This window comes from Heterodontus francisci, chromosome 9 (genome assembly GCF_036365525.1).
Source record: "Heterodontus francisci isolate sHetFra1 chromosome 9, sHetFra1.hap1, whole genome shotgun sequence".
Lineage (NCBI taxonomy): Eukaryota > Metazoa > Chordata > Chondrichthyes > Heterodontiformes > Heterodontidae > Heterodontus > Heterodontus francisci.
The window spans coordinates 18,209,174-18,228,581 of NC_090379.1; the positions used below are offsets into that span (position 1 = coordinate 18,209,174).

Below are 19,408 nucleotides of genomic sequence, written 5' to 3' on the forward strand. Positions count from 1 at the left end.
TTCTGTAATTTTCAACGCTTCTAACGACTGGTTCATGGAGATGACCCATTAATACCTTCTCGACAATTAAAAATGCCTTTCAAACATTACCCAAATCTAAACTAAGAAATAATAAAACTTGTAATGTATATGTGAGAGTTTATATATTAGTTGAATATGAAAACTTTAATGATTCTCTCTATTCGAGCAGCCAGTGCTCATGCTCTCTTGTTAAGATGGCCTTTGCTATGTGTGTAATTGATATACTGTTTGTTTTTGTTTGCTTTTTGTTTGCAGAAATATTCACCAGATCATTATACAACATTTCCCACTGACCTCGCTTACCTTTCTGAACAAGTGGCAGCAGCATGTGGCTTCCAGCAGTTTAAGGCAGAAGCTGGGATATTGAATTATTACCATTTTGACTCCTCACTGGGTATTCATGTGGATGAATCCGAGATGGATTACTCCAAACCACTTCTTTCATTCAGGTAAAGAAAAGTGAACAAAATGGCACATTTTGGGGAAATAAAAATTAGTTCCTTTAAATGAATATCTTTACTGATCATTGCAGTCAGTGTCGGGCGGTGTTCACTAGTGTTTCCAAAGGCAAAAGGGTCAGTAACTAGAGGACACTGATTTAAGGAAATTTGTAAAAGAACCAGACGAAATTTGAAGACTTTTTTTTACATAGTTATCTGGCATGCATTGCCTGAAAGGGTGATGGAAGCAGATTCAGTAATGACTTTCTGATGGGAGTTGGATAAATACTTGAAGGGTGAAAATTTACAAGGCTATGAGGAAAGGGCAGGGGAATGGAACTAATTGGGTAGATCTTTCAAAGAGTCGGCACAAGCCCAATGGGCTGTATCATTCTATGATTCTAGTGGTTCTGATTTATTAATGGTTTAAGCAGAAAGGCGCCCTCGTTTACTGGAAGAGTTTTTAAAAACTTACATTTATCTCATGCTTTTCATAATCTCAGGACGTCCCAAAGCACTTTACAGGCAATGAAGTACTTTTGCAGTGGAGTAATGTAAGAAACCCGGCAGCCAATTTGCACACAGCAAGATCCCACAAACAGCATTGTGATAATATACCAGATAATCTGTTTTCAGTGTTGCTTATTGAAGGATAAATATTGGCTAGGATACCGGGGATAACTCCCCTGCTGTTCTTTGAATGGTGCCATGGGATCTTATACGTCCACCTGAGAGAACAGGTGGGGCCTCTGTTTAATGTCTCATCCAAAAAGGTGGCAATTTTGACACTGCAGCACTCCCTCAGTGCTGCACTGCAGCATCAGGCAGGATTTTGTTCTCAAGTCTCTGGAGTGTGGCTTGAACCCACAACCCTTTGACTCAGAGTCAAGAGAGCTACCAGCTGAACCACTGCTGACATTTTGTGCTGGTACTTTAATCCTACAGTTTAGAGTACCATAAATTTCAATTGTTCAGCATGCTCTCCATCTGAAGTGGACTAGGACTTGGGGTGGGGAAAGGAACTCTTGTTCAAGCTCTGAGATCCTTTGCACCACATCTCAACCAAAACACACTTGGCATCTGGAGGGAGAGAGAGTTTGCACTGACTGTAACTTCAGATGTACTGACAGTTTTATCTTTTTCTCAGCAATGTCTGTGACACCTGGAAGTGTATGGCCTTGATTGACCAATTTACAGGCTAAAGGGAGGTGCTTGATAGAGGGAGGGAGTAAATATTGAGAAGATCAATGAAAGTAATTGAATTCCAGCAATTTGCAAAATACTGACCTTTTATTTCTGAACCTTATAACTTGCATTTTTCTCCCAGTGTTGCACAATTCTCATTTGAGGGGGCATAACTGACCTAATCCTTCTGGCGATAACCACTCTGAGATTACCTCACAAAGCAGGGAGAGCAGTGCAGGTTAGCATGGTGTGTTTTTGGGAAGACATTTTCCTATGGCTATGTCCTGAGAGGTGTTTTGGGCAGGGGAAAATCATGGGTGCAAGTTTAAATTCCACCATGGTTTTGCACCATTGGCCTCTAGGATTCTAGTGTTGAGCAGTACTTATGAAATAGATGTCACCAAAGATTGACACAGACATCTCAGTTCATCAAAGAGAAGCCAAACTGCTTAATGCAGTCAAAAACATTACTATCCTGAATGCAAAATGAGAGCCCAAATCTTGGGCCAGTTTTCAGTGTAACATTAATAAATGTGGAAAAGTTATGGTATATAAACATTTTTACTTCAAGATCGCGATAATTAGGTTTCTGATATTTCTTGGTGAGTGGGAATCAATAAGCTAAACTATTTGGATGAAATTGAAGAAGTTCCACTTTAAATGCTTTGTACATTCATGGTCAGTCGCTGGCCCCATTCCCTCGCCCTCCCAAGCATTGTCTCCAGCTGGATCAGAGTGTTCACAATCTCAATTCAGGGCCAAAACAACACTGAGTTTCAGATCTTGTATCCCCTCCATCATGATGACCACTTACTTCTATCTCTGCAACATAGCTCACTTCTGCCACTACCTCATCCTGTTGACTGCTGGAACCCTCATCCATGTCTCTGTCGCCTCCAGGCTCATTTACTCTAATGCCCTCTTGGCTGCCCTCCCATCATCCACCCTCCATAAAATTCAACTCATGCAGAACTATGTATCCCTTTTATTTCCCACATCAGGTCCTTGGTCTGCGCTGAGTTAGTTGGTCCCAGTGTCAGATGAAACTAGTTACTGGGTCAGCTATGATTTCCCCTCCTTTCCCTCCACACCACACACCAATGATAGCCTATAGACAATGTCAAGCATTATATTTGAAGAATCGCTTTGTGGATGAGGTACCAAAGGATGATCGGTACCTGTGAAATCAAAGCACGATTGAGTCACTGCTTCAGGAAGTTGGGAAGAAAAGTATCAGGGTGAAAATAATTGAAATTGCTAATCTCAGGTTTTCTTTTTCTCTCTCTTTCCTCCAGTTTTGGCCAGTCAGCTGTGTTTTTGCTTGGAGGCCAGAAGAGGCAGGACCCTCCACTTCCCATGTTCATTCACAGTGGCGACATCATAATCATGTCAGGCAGGAGTCGCCTTCTGTATCACGCAGTTCCCCGGATTGTCCCTAATCTGGAAGGAAGGGCAATTCCCAGCTGTTTAGAGCATGTGACGACCAGAGACAGCTGCTCTGCTGACACAAGTTATCGACAAAGTGACGAAGGTGACTGGGAAATCTGTGCGAAATACCTGCAGAACTCCAGGGTGAACATGACAGTGAGGCAGGTGGTAGCAGTCGGACAGAGTTTCCCAGTCCAGTCAGACAGTGAAAAGATAGCAGACTCCAAGCAGTACTCTTATCACCAAGATCCCAAAGATGAGAATGAACATAAATGACAAAAAACAGTCAGTGAAGAAGCGGCAGAGTCTCCATAATTTTACTAACGTTTGCTGGGGGATCAGTATGGTGCTGGTTTTATGCTGGAAGGTCAACAGAGGCAGAGATGAATCAGCTCAGTATGTCTGCAGATTTCTGCTCACTCTATATGCACTTGAAAACTTGAGGAAATAGTAAAGGGTCTCCCCATCAGTGCCCATTTTCAGGGATCTCCGCATCAGCATCGGTTTTCATGGGTTTCGCCATCAGTACCCATTGAGGTGAAGGAAGTTGGTGCAGGAGAATGGAACACTTTCTATGTTGGATACTCAGTATCTTGTCAAGCTGACAAGTGTAGCATGGGTTAGATATAATGTAAAGCCACCATACACTTTACCCAGCTGTATACCCAGCCATGGAGTAGCACCCTAATTGTAACACTGGCATTTCTATTCTTATATCACCTACTTTTGTGGCCTTTAACATTTTCTGCCTAACTTACAGTAGCCATTTTCTGCCTACTAGGGTAAAAGCAAAATACTGCGGATGCTGGAAATCGGAAACAAAAACAAGACCCGAAACGTTAACTCTGCTTCTCTTTCCACAGATGCTGCCAGACCTGCTGAGTGATTCCAGCATTTCTTGTTTTTGTTTCTGCCTACTAGGGACTGTGTTCAGACTTCCCAAACTGAGGCTTCCTAAAATTAAAAGCTTGCCTCTTGTATGTGTGCACTGAATTTAAACAACATCAGAGAGGGAAAGCATTGTGTGTTGACCACACAGTTCCTTTACCTAATTTAGTGCTCATTGTGATTAATTGTGCCATCAAAAGCTGGCTTTTCAGCAGTTATTGTAACAGAGCTGAATGAATAGAGAGCCCTCTAACAATGTAAGTGGGTAAAACCCATGAAAAGACATTCAAGCCATCTAGCGCAACCCTTCACTTATGGCAGCCTTGATCAGTGAAGCTGGGAAGTAACATAGAAAAAGCTGGTGCCTTTCATTTGCAAGGAAAAATATGCTGTAACAGGTGGAGACTTTGACAAAGTGATATGTAAATACTGAGCAGCTGTTACAAGATGATCAAATCTAGTGGGAGTTCCAGTTTGATATACCATATGAATAATAAAAAGTATTTATACATGAATATTGGTTTCTGTATTGCCTGAAATACGTTAAGTGCTGAGCAACGTGTCAGAATTGATAAATTGATGTATAAATTACCTCCGTTATAGTCCAGAATGCCTTAGAAGCACATAAAATATATACTAAATATAGAAGACAGGACCATAGAGGGGAACACAAGGGAGACCAAAAAGACTAGTATTTTTGCCCCATCCCTTCAGAAACCTTAGAGACAATAACTTTACCACAAGCTGAAAGATTCTAATTAATTGTTTTGTTTCACTCTACATAAAGCAGCTCATTTAGCTTTTGGGTCTCCCGAGGATTGAACAAGACACAGTCGAATGTATAACCAATAACCACTTTACTACACTAATTCTAAGGTGAATATGCCAACAGTGTTCAGCTTTGAGGAACGCACAGCCAGCCTTGCAAAAGTAAATGCTACTACAGCTGGTCTGCTGCATATTCCTTTTTGTGTTCAGACAGTCCCATAAGTGGTCTGCACTGCCCTATATCTACTGGTACTGGAGACAATGATGATAGTGAACCGGATATGTGTGTCTTTTTCAGGAGTGCTCTTGTACGACAACCTCTACCCGTCAATAGGACTGGTGCTGGTCATTTCATAGCAAATGAGCACTGAGAGTAAGCAAAAAAAAAGCATTAAAATTTGTTTCTCCCTCGCCATCAAAACGCTTAGCTAGTAAAAACCAATGAATCCCAGATTGGAAATTATTAATTGAGCTTTGTGGGGGAGAATCCAACACTTCTACCACCTTTTGTGTGAAGAAGTGTTTCCTAACCCCTCTCCTGAATGGCCTGGCTCCAATTTTTCTTTCACCCAAAGAACCTTGTGTTTGATGAGGAGAAATGAGCTGTGTTTCTATCCCTTGTTGAAAGCAAAGGAAACCCTTTTTATGATTTTTTTTTTTAAAGTCCCTTTTTCAAGTCGAGCTTTCTTCAGTGGTATCAAGCATTGCGACTAGAAGAAGGCTCCGTTGGAATATTTCTCTAATAACAAGACGTAGATTTGAATGTATTTAAACAGTTGGTGGTGCTCGTTTGAGCTGACAAAGCTTTGATGAATGTTATTACTCTCATCATCTGCCATGTTATGCACCATCAATTCATTCTCGGTTATGGAGCGGCATGAAATATAGTTTTAGTATAGCATTGCTGGGTTTTAAGTGTGGAACGTAGAGAGTGGCATAATTCAATTTTTACTGCTCTTTACAATTTGTAGTTTATGGCCTGTGCCTCTACTATAGTTAGGTAATGTTTATTGGACTTGCAACTGAGCTGGAGGTATTTCCACTGGTGCTCCTTAAGCACAGTAGACTTTATATTCATGTTTTATTGCAGGGAGTGATGAGAAGAGGAGGCTAACAGACCCCTTTTCCATATGATCTCTACTACATCTCTCTTTTATTTCATCTGTCATGTTGAGATCCCTCTGGTGCAAATCATATTCAGGTAGACAGGGTACAACCTGTACCTATCTATTTCTCTCTCTCTAAGAATGCAACTAGTTTGTGTATAACTCCTTCCATCCACTCCTGAGTCCTTTCAAAATATTTATTTAAATTCATTTTTAATCTTGTATTCTCAAATGACTGCAGAAACAGGATTTTACTTCTTGCTACAGTTTTAACACTTTAGAACCTACATAGAAAGACAGCAGCTCTGGAATTCAACAACAACTTAAATTTATATAGCAACTTTAATGTAATAAAATGTCCCACGGCGCTTCACAGGAGCATTTAAAATAATATGGGCTGAACTTTGTGGTGACGGCAGGGCTCCCGGTGCCAAGCCAAAAAGGCAGGCGATCCCCGTTTCAGACATTTGGAGCTCCGAACCCCCCCCCCACCCCCGCAGCACGATTGTACAGCGCTCGGGCAATTAACAGCCCAGTGCCGGGATCCCCATCCCTTTAAGACCCAGGCCCAACACTGGAGACCAGATCCAAGGTGAGTGAGACGGGGTCGCCAGGGCTGGGGGAGGGGGTTAACGTAGGTGGAGTTTTTCCAGGTGGGGGCCCTCCGTGGGCCAGAGATTGCCCACAGAGGAGGGCCGCCATTCCCCCTCCTGCCCCGCCTAAGCCAGCAGGGAAGTTACCTCGTTTACTGGGCGACCACCCGCGTGACGGAGGCCCCCCGCCACTGGTTAAATCCCAAAGGTGGGGAGAAGAGGTAATAGGCCACTTAAGGACCTCAATTGTCCTCTGGGCGGGAAGGCCATTGTTGGCCTATTCCGCCCCAAACTAAATTCCAGTGCGACAAGAAGGTGATGGGTCCTCTGTCACCCGCCTCCCGTCGCAATTGTATGGGCCGCCCCGCCTCCGAACCCATCTCCAGGGGGCCCATAAAACTCAGCCCTATGGCACCAAGCCACATAAGGATATATTAGGTCAGATGCCCAAAGATTAGTCCAAGAAATAGGTTCTAAGGAGGAAAGTGAGGTGGAGAGGCAGAAAGGAGTAAGGAGAGTATTCCAGAGCTTGGGGCTGAGGCAACTCAAGGTGTGGCCATCAATAGTGCAGCAATTAAAATCAGGGATGCTCAAGAGGCCAGAATTAGAGGAACGCAGACATCTTGAAGGGTTGTGGGGCTGGAGGAGATTAGAGATAAGGAGAGGCAAGGCCATGGAGAGATTTGAAAGCAAGGCTAAGAATTTTGAAATCAAGATGTTGCTTGAACGGAACCCACTGTAGGTCAGTGAGCACAGGGGTGATTGGTAAACAGGACTTGGTGCGAGTTAAGACATGGGCAGCAGAGTTTTGGATGACCTCAAGTTTACAGAGGAAGACCAGCCAGGAGTGTGTTGGAATAGTCTAGTCTGGAGGTGACAAAGGCATGAATGAGAGTCTCAGCAGATGAGCTAAGACAGGGGTGAAGACGGGCAATGTTACAGAGGTGGAAATAGGCAGTCTTAGTGATGGCAAAAATGTGAGGTCAGAAGCTCATCTCAGGGTTAAATGTGTCACAAAGGTTGCAAGCAGACTGGTTTAATCTCAGATTGTTGCCAGGGAGAGGGATGGAATCGGTATCTCGGGAACAAAGTTTGGAGCAGAGACTGAAAACAATGGCTTCAGTCTTCCCAATATTTAATTGGAGGAAATTTCTGCTCATCCAGTGCTGGATGTCAGATAGGCAGTCTGATAATTTGGCAACAGTGGAGGAATCGAGAGAGGTGGTGGTGAGGTAGAGCTGGGTGTGATCAGCGTACATGTGCAAACTAAAGCTGTGCTTTCGGATGGCAGTGTGTCAATGAGAAATAGGAGGGGGCCAAGGATAGATCCTTGGAGGATACCAGAGGTAATGGTGCGGGAGCTGGAAGAGAAGCCACTGCAAGTGATACTCTGGCTAGGATTAGATAGTTAAGATTGGAACCAGCTGAGAGCTGGATGCAGGCTTTTGAGGAGGATGGTGAGGTCAACTGTGTTAAAGGCTGCAGACAGGTGAGAAGGATGAGGAGGGAAAGTTTACCTTTGTCACAGTCACATATGATGTCATTTGTGACTTTGCTAAGAGCTGTTGGGGTAAATGTGGCGGGGCGGAACCTGATTGGAGGGGCTCAAACATGGAGTTCCTAGAAAGGTGGGGATGGATTTAAGAGGCAACATGTCCAAGGACTTCAGAGAGGAAAGGAAGGTTTGAGATGAGACAGTAGTTTGCAAGGACAGGGTCAAGGGTTGGTCGTTTGACGAAAGGCGTGATGATGGCAAATTTAAAGGAGAGAGGGACAATACCTGAAGAGAGAAGATCATTAACAATATTGGCTAGCATGAAGACCAGGAGGGGAAGTTGGCAGGTCAGCAGTTTAATGGGAATAGGATCGAAGGAGCAGGAGGTGGGTCTCATGGACAAGATGAGCTCAGAGAGGGCATGAGGGGAGATAGGAGAGAAATTAGAGAAAGATGCGAATTCAGGGCTAGGGAAGTGGGCTAGCGTTAGAGGAGGTTTGGCCCGGCGGGCTAGGGGAAGGGAGGGACACGGCAGAGGCAACTGATCGGATGATTGCAATCTTACCGACAAAGATGTCCATGAGCTGCTCACACTTATTAAGGGAGGTGAGGGTGGAAGGGTTTAAGAAGATGGTTTGCAGTAAAGAAAAGAAGCCAGGTGTTACCTTTGCATTCCAGGATGCTCCTGAGATAGTGAGCAGTTCTGGCAGACGAGAGCAGGACCCGATTGTGTTTTATGTAGTCTAGCCTGATCTGGCAGTTGATGGCTAAACCATATCCTTTCAAGTCTGCATCCCTTGGACTTAAGTGAGTCGAGCTGAGGGCTGTACCGGGGGAATGGCCATGGTGAGAGAGAGTAATGGTTTTATTGGGGATTAGGGCATCAAAGGTGGAGGGGAGGGGACGGTGCAGTTAAGCAAATCAGTGGCAGCAGAAATGTTGTGGCGAACGGAGGACCAAAAGCTAGAGAGTTGGGATTTTGGAAGGACAGTTGTAAGTGAATTGCGGAATTTTTTCCAGGGATGGATACAGGATGAGGTCGGGTTGGGGCATGTAAGGGAGATGTGGGTGGTGAGTGATACGAGGAAGTGATCAGAGATGGCCTTATCTGTAATTGATGTGATAACACTAGCAAGACCACGTGAGATGGCAAAGTCAAGGGGGTGACCATGAATAGGGGTTGGGGAGTTTACATGGAGAGAGAGATTTAGAGAGGATAAGAGAGCAGTGAACTCAGAGGAGAGAGAACATGATGAGTTGAGATGAACCTCTCCATGTCTCTTCTTTAAGACACACCTTTTAGCCTACTGCTTTAACCAACCTTTTAGTCACCTGTCTCTTCATGTGGCTCGGTGTCAAATTTTGTTTGATAATCCTGCTGTGAAGCATATTGGTAAACCCTCATTGGCCTTGAGAAGGTGATGGTAAGCTGCCTTCTTGAACCGCTGCAGTCCATGTGGTGTAGATATTCAACTTTTCTGTAGCAGTTTGATACATCTGAGCAGCTTGTTAGGCCATTTCAGAGGGCAGTTAAGCATCAACCACATTGCTCTGGGTCTGGAATCACATAAAGGCCATACTGGATAAGGACAGCAGATTTCCTTCCCAGAAGGGCAATTGTGAGCCTTGAGTATCTTGGTGTGCTGCTGGGTGAGAGATGGGGGTTGAGGTGCATTGAGCAGAGTGAGAGATGGGTGGTGTGGTGAGTGAGAGATGTGATGTGCAGAAGCACTCACTCACCCTGACCGCCTAAATGAGATCATTAAACTTTTCCCGGCACTGCTGCCAGGTTCTGGGAGTCACACCCTGGGCATTGACCACCCTTGCCACGTGCTCCCAATCCCTTTGGAGGCTCAGTCTTTAGATCTTTTAGTTCCCTACTGGAAATGTGGCCTCCTTCCTGGCCTTCAACTCTCTCCATAGTGTGTCCAGGACAATGTCACTAAAGTGAGGGGCCTCCTTGTTCCCCTGCTGTGCCATCCTTCTTCTCCCTCAGTACCGAAATGCAATTTTCCAGCAGCTTGCAGTGCATTACTCCGTCTTCCCTTTTATAGGGACTGTGCCTTTTAAAAGGGAAGGCTGCCTGCAGCATATGGCTTCATCACAATGCCATCTGGTCCCTGGGGTGCACAGAGGAAGCCAGCAGCAACATGGAGTCCAGAGGTGTAGGAGTTGCTCGTGGCCATGCTATGTGAGAAATGTGGTTGGTAGATGAATTTTGTACCATGCTGACCTCATTTCCAACAGACGCCGGAATGCCGCGAATCGTGCCCCCATCACCTCATGCCCAAAAATCAGGGCACATGAATTTCACGCCCATTATCTCTGAACGTTACATTGAATACACAGCACAAAAACAGGCCATTCAGCCCACCCAATTCATGCTGTTAGTACTTTAATTCTGAGCAACATGGTGCCACCCCAGAACAAATGCATTTATTTTTTTAAACTGGAGTGCATCAAAGCTCAGGCTGGAGGAAGATGGTTAATTTGTTTACTAGGAATGTCCTGTGTAATGGATGGGTTTTTAACAACAATCTAGTAGTTTCATGATCATCATTACTGTGACTAGCTTTTCATTTTATTATTTAATTGAATTTAAATTCCCCAGCTGCCATGGTGGGATTTGAACTCATGTCTCTGGAGCATTAGTCCGGGCCCCTGCATTACTAGCCTCAGTAACATTACCGCTATGCTACTGTTCTTGCATTTTACTTCATTAAAGGTGCTATATAAATGCATGTTGTTTTTATCAGCAGTAACATTAACTTTCCATTACACAGGACATTCCTAGTAAACAAATTAACCATCCTCTTACAGCCTGAGCTTTGATGCACTCCAGTTTAAAAAAATAAATGCATTTGTTCTGGGGTGGCACCATGTTGCTCAGGATTAAAGTACTAACAGCATGAATTGGGTGGGCTGAATGGCCTGTTTTTGTGCTGTGTATTCAATGTAACGTTCAGAGATAATGGGCGTGAAATTCATATGCCCTGATATTTGGGCATGAGGTGATGGGGGCACGATTCGCGGCATTCCGGCGTCTGTTGGAAATGAGGTCAGCATGGTACAAAATTCATCTACCAACCACATTTCCCTCATAGCATGGCCACGAGCAACTCCTACACCTCTGGACTCCATGTTGCTGCTGGCTTCCTCTGTGCACCCCAGGGACCAGATGGCATTGTGATGAAGCCATATGCTCCAGGCAGCCTTCCCTTTTAAAAGGCACAGTCCCTATAAAAGGGAAGACGGAGTAATGCACTGCAAGCTGCTGGAAAATTGCATTTCGGTACTGAGGGAGAAGAAGGATGGCACAGCAGGGGAACAAGGAGGCCCCTCACTTTAGTGACGTTGTCCTGGACACACTATGGAGAGAGTTGAAGGCCAGGAAGGAGGCCATGTTTCCAGTAGGGAGCTAAAAGATCTAAAGACTGAGCCTCCAAAGGGATTGGGAGCACGTGGCAAGGGTGGTCAATGCCCAGAGTGTGAGTCCCAGAACCTGGCAGCAGGGCCGGGAAAAGTTTAATGATCTCATTTAGGCGGTCAGGGTGAATGAGTGCTTCTGCACATCACATCTCTCACTCACCACACCACCCATCTCTCACTCTGCTCAATGCACCTCACCCCCATCTCTCACCCAGCAGCACACCAAGATACTCACCCCTAACAACACGTCACCCTCACACACCTTCCAATCATACCAGCAGTGGGAACAGGAGACCGTTGGCTTGTTCCATGGTGTTGTGGGTGGCTACGTGACTTTCATTGAAGGCCCCCTGACATTGCATGGTTGGATGGCGGAAGGACCATGTGTGGAGGGGCTAACCTTTGTTAACAAGCAGCCATCCTGAGTCTAGGAGGCCCAAAGACAATGGGAATTGCTAACTGTTGCAGGATAAAAAATCCTCGTGGGTGCTGCCAGGTTAGCGGGCATTAACCAAGATGAATTAAAAACAAGAAATGCTGGAAATATCAGCAGGTGTGGCAGCATCTGTGGAGAGAGAAGCAGAGTTAACGTTTCAGGTCAGTGACCCTTCATCAGAAAAGACAAATATTAGAAACGTAAAAGGTTTTAAGCAAGTAAAGTGGGGGTGGGGCAAGAGATAACAAAAGAGAAGGTGTTGATAGGATAAGGTCACAGAGAATAACTGACCAGAAGGTCATGGAACAAAGGCAAACGGTATGTTAATGGTGTGGTGAGAGTTAGTACAGAGAGGGTGTTAATTGACTGTAGAATGAACAGCCCTGGCTCCAAGCAAAAACATTTAAAAGTGAGTAGGCACAGTAGAAACAAACTAAAATAAACAAATAAAAAATAAAAAAATTAACTAAAAATAAAATGAGGGGACCGTCATGCTCTGAAATTATTGAACTCAATGTTCAGTCCGGCAGGCTGTAGTGTGCCTAATTGGTAAATGAGGTGCTGTTCCTCGAGCTTGCATTGATGTTCACTGGAACACTGCAGCAATCCGAGGACAGAGATGTGAGCATGAGAGCAGGGGGATGGTGGTGTTGAAATAGCGAGCAACCGGAAGCTCGGGATAATACAAAGCAGTCACCCGATCTGCGTTTGGCGTTCTCAATGTAGAGGAGACCACATTGTGAGCAGCAAATACAGTATACTAAATTGAAAGAAGTACAAGTAAATCGCTGCTTCACCTGAAAGGTGTGTTTGGGGCCTTGGATAGTGAGGAGAGAGGAGGTAAATGGGCAGGTATTACACCTGCGATTATAGGGGAAGGTGCCATGGGAAGGGAACGAGGTGGTGGGGGTAATGGAGGAGTGGACGAGGGTGTCACGGAGGGAATGATCCCTTCGGAATGCTGACGGGGAAGGGAGGGGAAGATGCGTTTGATAGTGGCATCACGCTGGGTGTGGTGGAAATGGCGGAGGATGATCCTTTGGATATGGAGGCTGGTGAGGTGGAAAGTGAGGACAAGGGAAACCCTGTCACAGTTCTGGGAGGGAGGGGAAGGGGTGAGGGTAGAGGTACAGGAAATGGGCCAGACAAGGTTGAGGGCCCTGTCAACCACAGTGGGGGTGGAATCCCCGGTTGAGGAAAAAGGAAGACATATCAGAGGCGCTGTCATGGAAGGTAGCATCATCAGAGCAGATGGGTCGGAGACAGAGAAACTGGGAGAATTCACAGACCTGAAACATTAACTCTGCTTCTCTCTCCACAGATGCTGCCAGACCTGCTGCGTATTTCCAGCGTTTCTTGTTTTTATTTCAGATTTCCAGCATCTGCAGTATTTTGCTTTTACCAAGATGAATTTCTTGGTGAGTTCGCACACCAACTGCATGTTCAAAGAATGGTAGTCTTTGCGATTGTTGTATCGCTGCTCGTTGATGTCCAGGCCCACAGGGCCATGTGCATGCAATTGATGGCCCCCTGCACCATCGGCAAGCCTGCTATCCTGGTGAAGCCATGTGCTCTTTCATCCTGGCTTTCCCTGCTCAGCGGTTGCAGGATGACCAGGACTGGAAACTCAATGTTCAAGGATATTCGATGTTCCGGAAGAATAGGCAGAAAGAAAAAGGAGGTGGGGTAGCTTTCTTATAAAAGCAAGGGCTCAGTGCAGTTGTGAGTAATGATATAGGTGTAATAGATCATGATGTAGAATCAGTTTGGGTGGAAATAAGGAATAGCAGGGAAAGATATCATGGGTGGGAGTGGTCTATAGACTCCGAAGGAGTTGCCTCTCTGTAGGACAAAGTATTAATCAGGAAATAATGGAGGTGTGTAAGAAGGGCACTGCAATTATCATGGGTGAATTTAATCTGCATATAGACTGGACAAATCAAATTGGCAAGAGTGTATCAGGTATTGTTTCTTAGAGCAACATGTCGCAGAACCTACCCGGGAACAGGCTATGTTAGATTTGGTCATGTGTAATGAGGTAGGATTAATAAGAGATCTCGGAGTTAAGGATCATCTAGGGGGTAGCGACCATAACATGTAGAATTTCAAATTCAGTTTGAGGGTGAGCAACTTGGGTCTCAAACCAGTATCTTCAACTTAAACAAGGGCAATTACAGAGGTGTGAAGAAAGAGTTGTCTACAGCGGGCTGGGGAAATAGACTAAAGGGAAAGTCAGTAGATGAGCAGTGGCAGACTTTTAAACAGATATTTCATAACACTCAGCAAACACTTATTCCGGTCAGAAGGAAGGACCAGATGAGAAGGATAAACCGCCCGTGGATAAACAAAGGAAGTTAAGGAGAGTATCAAATCAAAAACAAAGGCATACAAAGTGGCAAAAGCTAGTGGTAGGCCAGAGGATTGGGAATTTTTTCGAAACCAGCAGCGGGTGACTAAAAAACTAATAGAGTGAAAATTGATTGAGAGTAAATTGGCAAGAAATATAAAAGTAAACAGTAAGAGCTCCTAGGGATATATAAAAAGAAAGAGAGTAGCTACAGTAAGTGTGGAACCCTTAGAGGATGAGAATGGGGAATTAGGAACAGGGAACAGGGAAATGGCAGATAATTTAAACTAATATTTTGCACCAGTCTTCATAGTGGAGGATACTATAAACGGCCCAACAATAATAGATGAACAAGGTGTAAATGGGAGGGAGGAACTTGTAACAATCTCTATCACGAGGGAAAAGGTACTTGACAAGCTGATGGGACTAAAGGCAGACAAGTCGCCAGGACCTGATGGCCTGCACCCAAGGGTTTTTTTTAGAATTAGAATTAGAACATTACAGCGCAGTACAGGCCCTTCGGCCCTCGATGTTGCGCCGATCATCTGACCTACACTATTCCATTTTCATCCATATGTCTATCCAATGACCACTTAAATGCCCTTAAAGTTGGCGAGTCTACTACTGTTGCAGGCAGGGCGTTCCACGCCCCTACTACTTTCTGCGTAAAGAAACTACCTCTGACATCTGTCCTATATCTTTCACCCCTCAACTTAAAGCTATGTCCCCTCGTGTTTGCCATCATCATCCGAGGAAAAAGACTCTCACTATCCACCCTATCTAACCCTCTGATTATCTTGTATGTCTCTATTAAGTCACCTCTCCTCCTCCTTCTCTCTAACGAAAACAACCCCAAGTCCCTCAGCCTTTCCTCGTAAGACCTTCCTTCCATACCAGGCAACATCCTAGTAAATCTCCTCTGCACCCTTTCCAAAGCTTCCACATCCTTCCTATAATGCGGTGACCAGAACTGCACGCAATACTCAAGGTGCGGCCTCACCAGAGTTTTGTACAGCTGCATCATGACCTCGTGGCTCCGAAACTCGATCCCCTTACTAATAAAAGCTAACACACCATATGCCTTCTTAACAGCCCTATTAACCTGGGTAGCAACTTTCAGGGATTTATGTACCTGGACACCAAGATCTCTCTGCTCATCTACACTACCAAGAATCTTCCCATTAGCCCAGTACTCTGCATTGCTGTTACTCCTTCCAAAGTGAATCACCTCACACTTCTCCGCATTAAACTCCATTTGCCATCTCTCAGCCCAGCTCTGCAGCCTATCTATGTCCCTCTGTACCCTACAACACCCTTCGACACTATCCACAACTCCACCGACCTTCGTGTCATCCGCAAATTTACTAACCCACCCTTCTACACCCTCATCCAGGTCATTTATAAAAATGACAAACAGCAGTGGCCCCAAAACAGAACCTTGCGGTACACCACTAGTAACTAAACTCCAGGATGAACATTTGCCATCAACCACCACCCTCTGTCTTCTTTCAGCTAGCCAATTTCTGATCCAAAGCTCTAAATCACCTTCAACCCCATACTTCCGTATTTTCTGCAATAGCCTACCGTGGGGAACCTTATCAAACGCCTTACTGAAATCCATATACACCACATCCACGGCTTTACCCTCATCCACCTGTTTGGTCACCTTCTCGAAAAACTCAATAAGGTTTGTGAGGCACGACCTACCTTTCTTTTAAAAGAAGTGGCTGCAGAGATTGTGGAGGCATTGGTCATAATATACCAAAACTCACTGGATTCCGGTAGGGTACCAGCGGATTGGAAAACTGCTAATGTAACACCCTAATTCAAGGAAGGAGGGAGACAGAAACCAGGAAACTATAGACCAGTTAGCTTAACATCTGTCATTGGGAAAAATCCTCAAATCCATTATTAAGGAAGAGATGGCAGGACATTTAGAAAAACATAATGCAATCAAACAGAGTCAACATGGTTTTATGAAAGGGAAATCATGTTTGACAAATTTGTTAGAGTTCTTTGAAGATATAACAAGCAGAGTCGGGATTATTGGGTCTTTTTCAGGTTGGAAAGCCGTAACTAGTGGGGTGCCACAAGGATCAGTCCCAGGGCCTCAACTATTTACTATCTATATTAATGACTTGGAGGAAGGGACAGAGTGTAGTGCATCCAAATTTGCTGACGATACAAAAATTGGTGGGAAGGCATGTTGTGATGAGGACACAAAGAATCTGCAAAGGGATATAGATAGGTTAAGTGAGTGGGCAAAAACTTGGCAGATGGAGTTCTATGTGGGAATGTGTGAAATCATCCACTTTGGTAGGAAGAATAAAAAGGCAGATTATTATTTAGATGGAGAAAGACTACAAAATACTGCAGTACAGAGAGATCTGGGTGTTCTTGTACATGAAACACAAAAAGTTAGCATGCAGGTACAAGTAATTAGGAAGGCAAATGGAATTTTGGCCTTTATTGCTAAGGGGTTAGAGTTTAAAAATAGGGAAGTCTTGTTACAACTGTACAGGGTGTGGCTGAGGCCACACCTGGAGTACTGCGTACAGTTTTGGTCCCCGTATTTAAGGAAGGATATGCTAGCATTGGAGGCAGTTCAGAAAAGGTTCACTCGGCTGATTCCTGGGATGAAGGGGTTGTCTTATCAAGAATGGCTAAACAGGTTAGGCCTTTATTCATTGGCGTTTAGAAGAATGAGGGGTGATCTTATTGAAACATACAAGATTCTAAGGGGGCTTAACAGGTTAGATCTTGAGAATATGTTTCCACTGGTGGGGGAATCTAGAACTAGGGGACATAGGCCGGAATTTCATGGTAGATAGATGGGACCCGGACTCCGACGTGAAAGTCGGTGGTGAACCTGCTTCCGCCTAGCCCGGGGATCCGTCCCATATTTTACAGGTCCCCGGGCTTTAATTGTCCTGAGGCAGGACTTCCACCCACTTGAGGGAGGAGGTCCTGCCTCAGTGAGCTGCTGGCCAATCAGCGGGCTGGCAACTCAGTCCCAGCAGCGCCACCGGGAGCGGAGGCCACTGCTGGGACTGCAGCCCAGCTGATGCCATGGATCGAGGAGGGAAGGTAAGTAGGGGCATGCCTCACCAGGGGGATCGGTCCTTCCCTGGTGAGGCTGGAGTGGTTGTTTGGGGGGAGAGGGGTGTCTTGGGAACCGGGGGTGGTTTGGGAGGCGGGGACGGCCCTCAATCGGGCACCCTGTGCCCGACTGCCATGCCCCCCCACCAGGGCGCGGAAAGGCCAGCAGCTATCACTGGGCGGCCTTTCACGTCCCCAGCACACCCGCTTGCCATGGGTAAAATACCCGTGGAGGCGGGCGAGGGCCCTTAAGTGGCCGTTAAGTGGCCACATAAGGGCCATGATTGGCCTTGGGCGGGTGGGCTGTTTCCCACCCCCTGCCCCCCTCCCGCTGACCACCGTAAACTTGTCCGGAGGCGGAACCGGGGCGGGTAGGCCTCCCGGAGCCTGCCGCTCAATTTTACGCCGCCCCCACGCCACCATCCGACCCGCTGGGGTGGCATAGAATTCCGGCCATAGTTACAGAATAAGGGGGCACACAGTTAAAACTGAGATGCGACGGAATTTCTCCTCTCAGAGGGTGGTGAATCTCTGGAATTCTCTACCTCAGAGAATTGTGGAGGCTAGGTCACTAAATGTCTTTAAGGAGGCGGTAGATAGAGTTTTGAAATCTCGGGGAGTCGAGGGATATGTGGAGCAGGCCCGAAAGAGGATTTGAGGCCTGGGACAGATCAGCCAAGATCTTATTGAATGGCGGGGCAGGCTTGAGGGGCTGAATGACCTCCTCCTGCTCCTATTTCTTATGTTCTTATGTTCCCCTGCAGTCGTAGGAGGTGTCATACCTGTTCTTTTACCTCCTCTCTCCTCACTATCCAAGGCCCCATATACTCCTTCCCGGTGAAGCAGCGATTTACTTGTACTTCTTTCAATTTAGTATACTGTATTCGCTGCTCGCAATGCGGTTGCTTCCACATTGGAGAGATCAAACATAAATTGGGTGACTGCTTGCGGAACACCTCCACTCAGTCCGACAGCGTGACCCTGAGCTTCAGGTTGCTTGCCATTTCAACACACCACCCTACTCTCATGCCCACATTTCTCTCCTTGGCCTGCTGCAGTGTTCCAGTGAACATCAACGCAAGCTCAAGGAGCAGCACCTCATCTTTCAATTAGGCACTCTACAGCCTTGCGGACTCAACCTTGAGTTCAACAATTTCAGAGTATGACTGGCCCCTTTTTTATTTTTTATGTATATATTTTAATTATTTTATTTTATTTTTTTAACCATGTGCCTGTTTTACATGTTGTGCTTTTGGACAGAGCTGCTCATTATTCTGCCATTAATACTCTCTCTGGACTAATGCTTTGTCTTTCACCACAAGCATTAACAATCTCTTTGCCTTTGTCCCATGACATCTTGGTTATTTAATCTCTCCTGCCTTGCCCTATCTCTGCCCTATCACACACCTTCCCTTTTGCTCTCTTCCTCACCATCCCCTCCCCTTTACATGCTTAAAATCTAATACTTTTCTAACCTTTGCCTGTTCTGATGAAAGGTCACAGACCTGAAACGTTAACTCTGCTTCTCTCTCCACAGATGCCGCCAGACCTGCTGAGTATTTCCAGCACTTTCTGTTTTTATTACAGGGATATAGCGCCTTGGTGTTTCCTGTGTGTCCGCTTTTGCTCAGTGGGTGACCCTCTCACCTCTAAGTCAGAAGGTTGTTGGTTCAGTTCCTATTTTGGACAATTGAGCACAAAACTCTAGGCTGACACTCCAGTTTTTTGAATGAGACATTAAAGCGAGGCCCTGTCTGCCCTCTTGGATCCCATGACACTGTTTGAAAACGAGCAGGGCAGTTCTCCCTGGTGCTGGCTGATATTTATCCTTCAACCAACGTAACAAAAAAAATAGATTGGTCACTTTCACCTTGCTGTCTGCAAACTGGCTGCTGTCTTTCCTCCTTACAGATAATTACATTTCAAAAAGTACTTCATTGGCTTTTAAGTGCTTTTGGATGTTGTGAAAGGTGTTATATAAATGCGAGTCTGCCTTTCTTTCATGTAACTCAGTATTGCAGAATCCAGTGCATCTATGTTCTCAGCTGTTATGTATTGATACTGAATGGCATCTTTTAAAATAATTTGCACAAATGGTTTTGTATGTTACAACTTGTCGAATGGCTTGAAGTGATGTTCACTCTAGTAACTTCTGATATGCAAAAAAGAAACA

At 45.3% G+C, this 19,408-nt stretch overlaps 1 protein-coding gene across 3 annotated transcripts in view; it reads left to right on the forward strand.

Annotated features, from left to right (window-relative positions):
- Positions 1–4,466, forward strand: part of alkbh1 (alkB homolog 1, histone H2A dioxygenase) — a 37,733-nt gene extending 33,267 nt beyond the window's left edge. For all 3 annotated transcript variants that reach the window (XM_068038607.1, XM_068038606.1, XM_068038608.1), the window contains 2 exons: positions 277–470; positions 2,942–4,466. In XM_068038607.1, coding sequence (XP_067894708.1) covers positions 277–470; positions 2,942–3,350 — 603 coding nt within the window. In that variant the 3' untranslated portion in view covers positions 3,351–4,466. The remainder of the gene's footprint in view (positions 1–276; positions 471–2,941) is intronic.
- Positions 4,467–19,408: the final 14,942 nt, after the last annotated feature.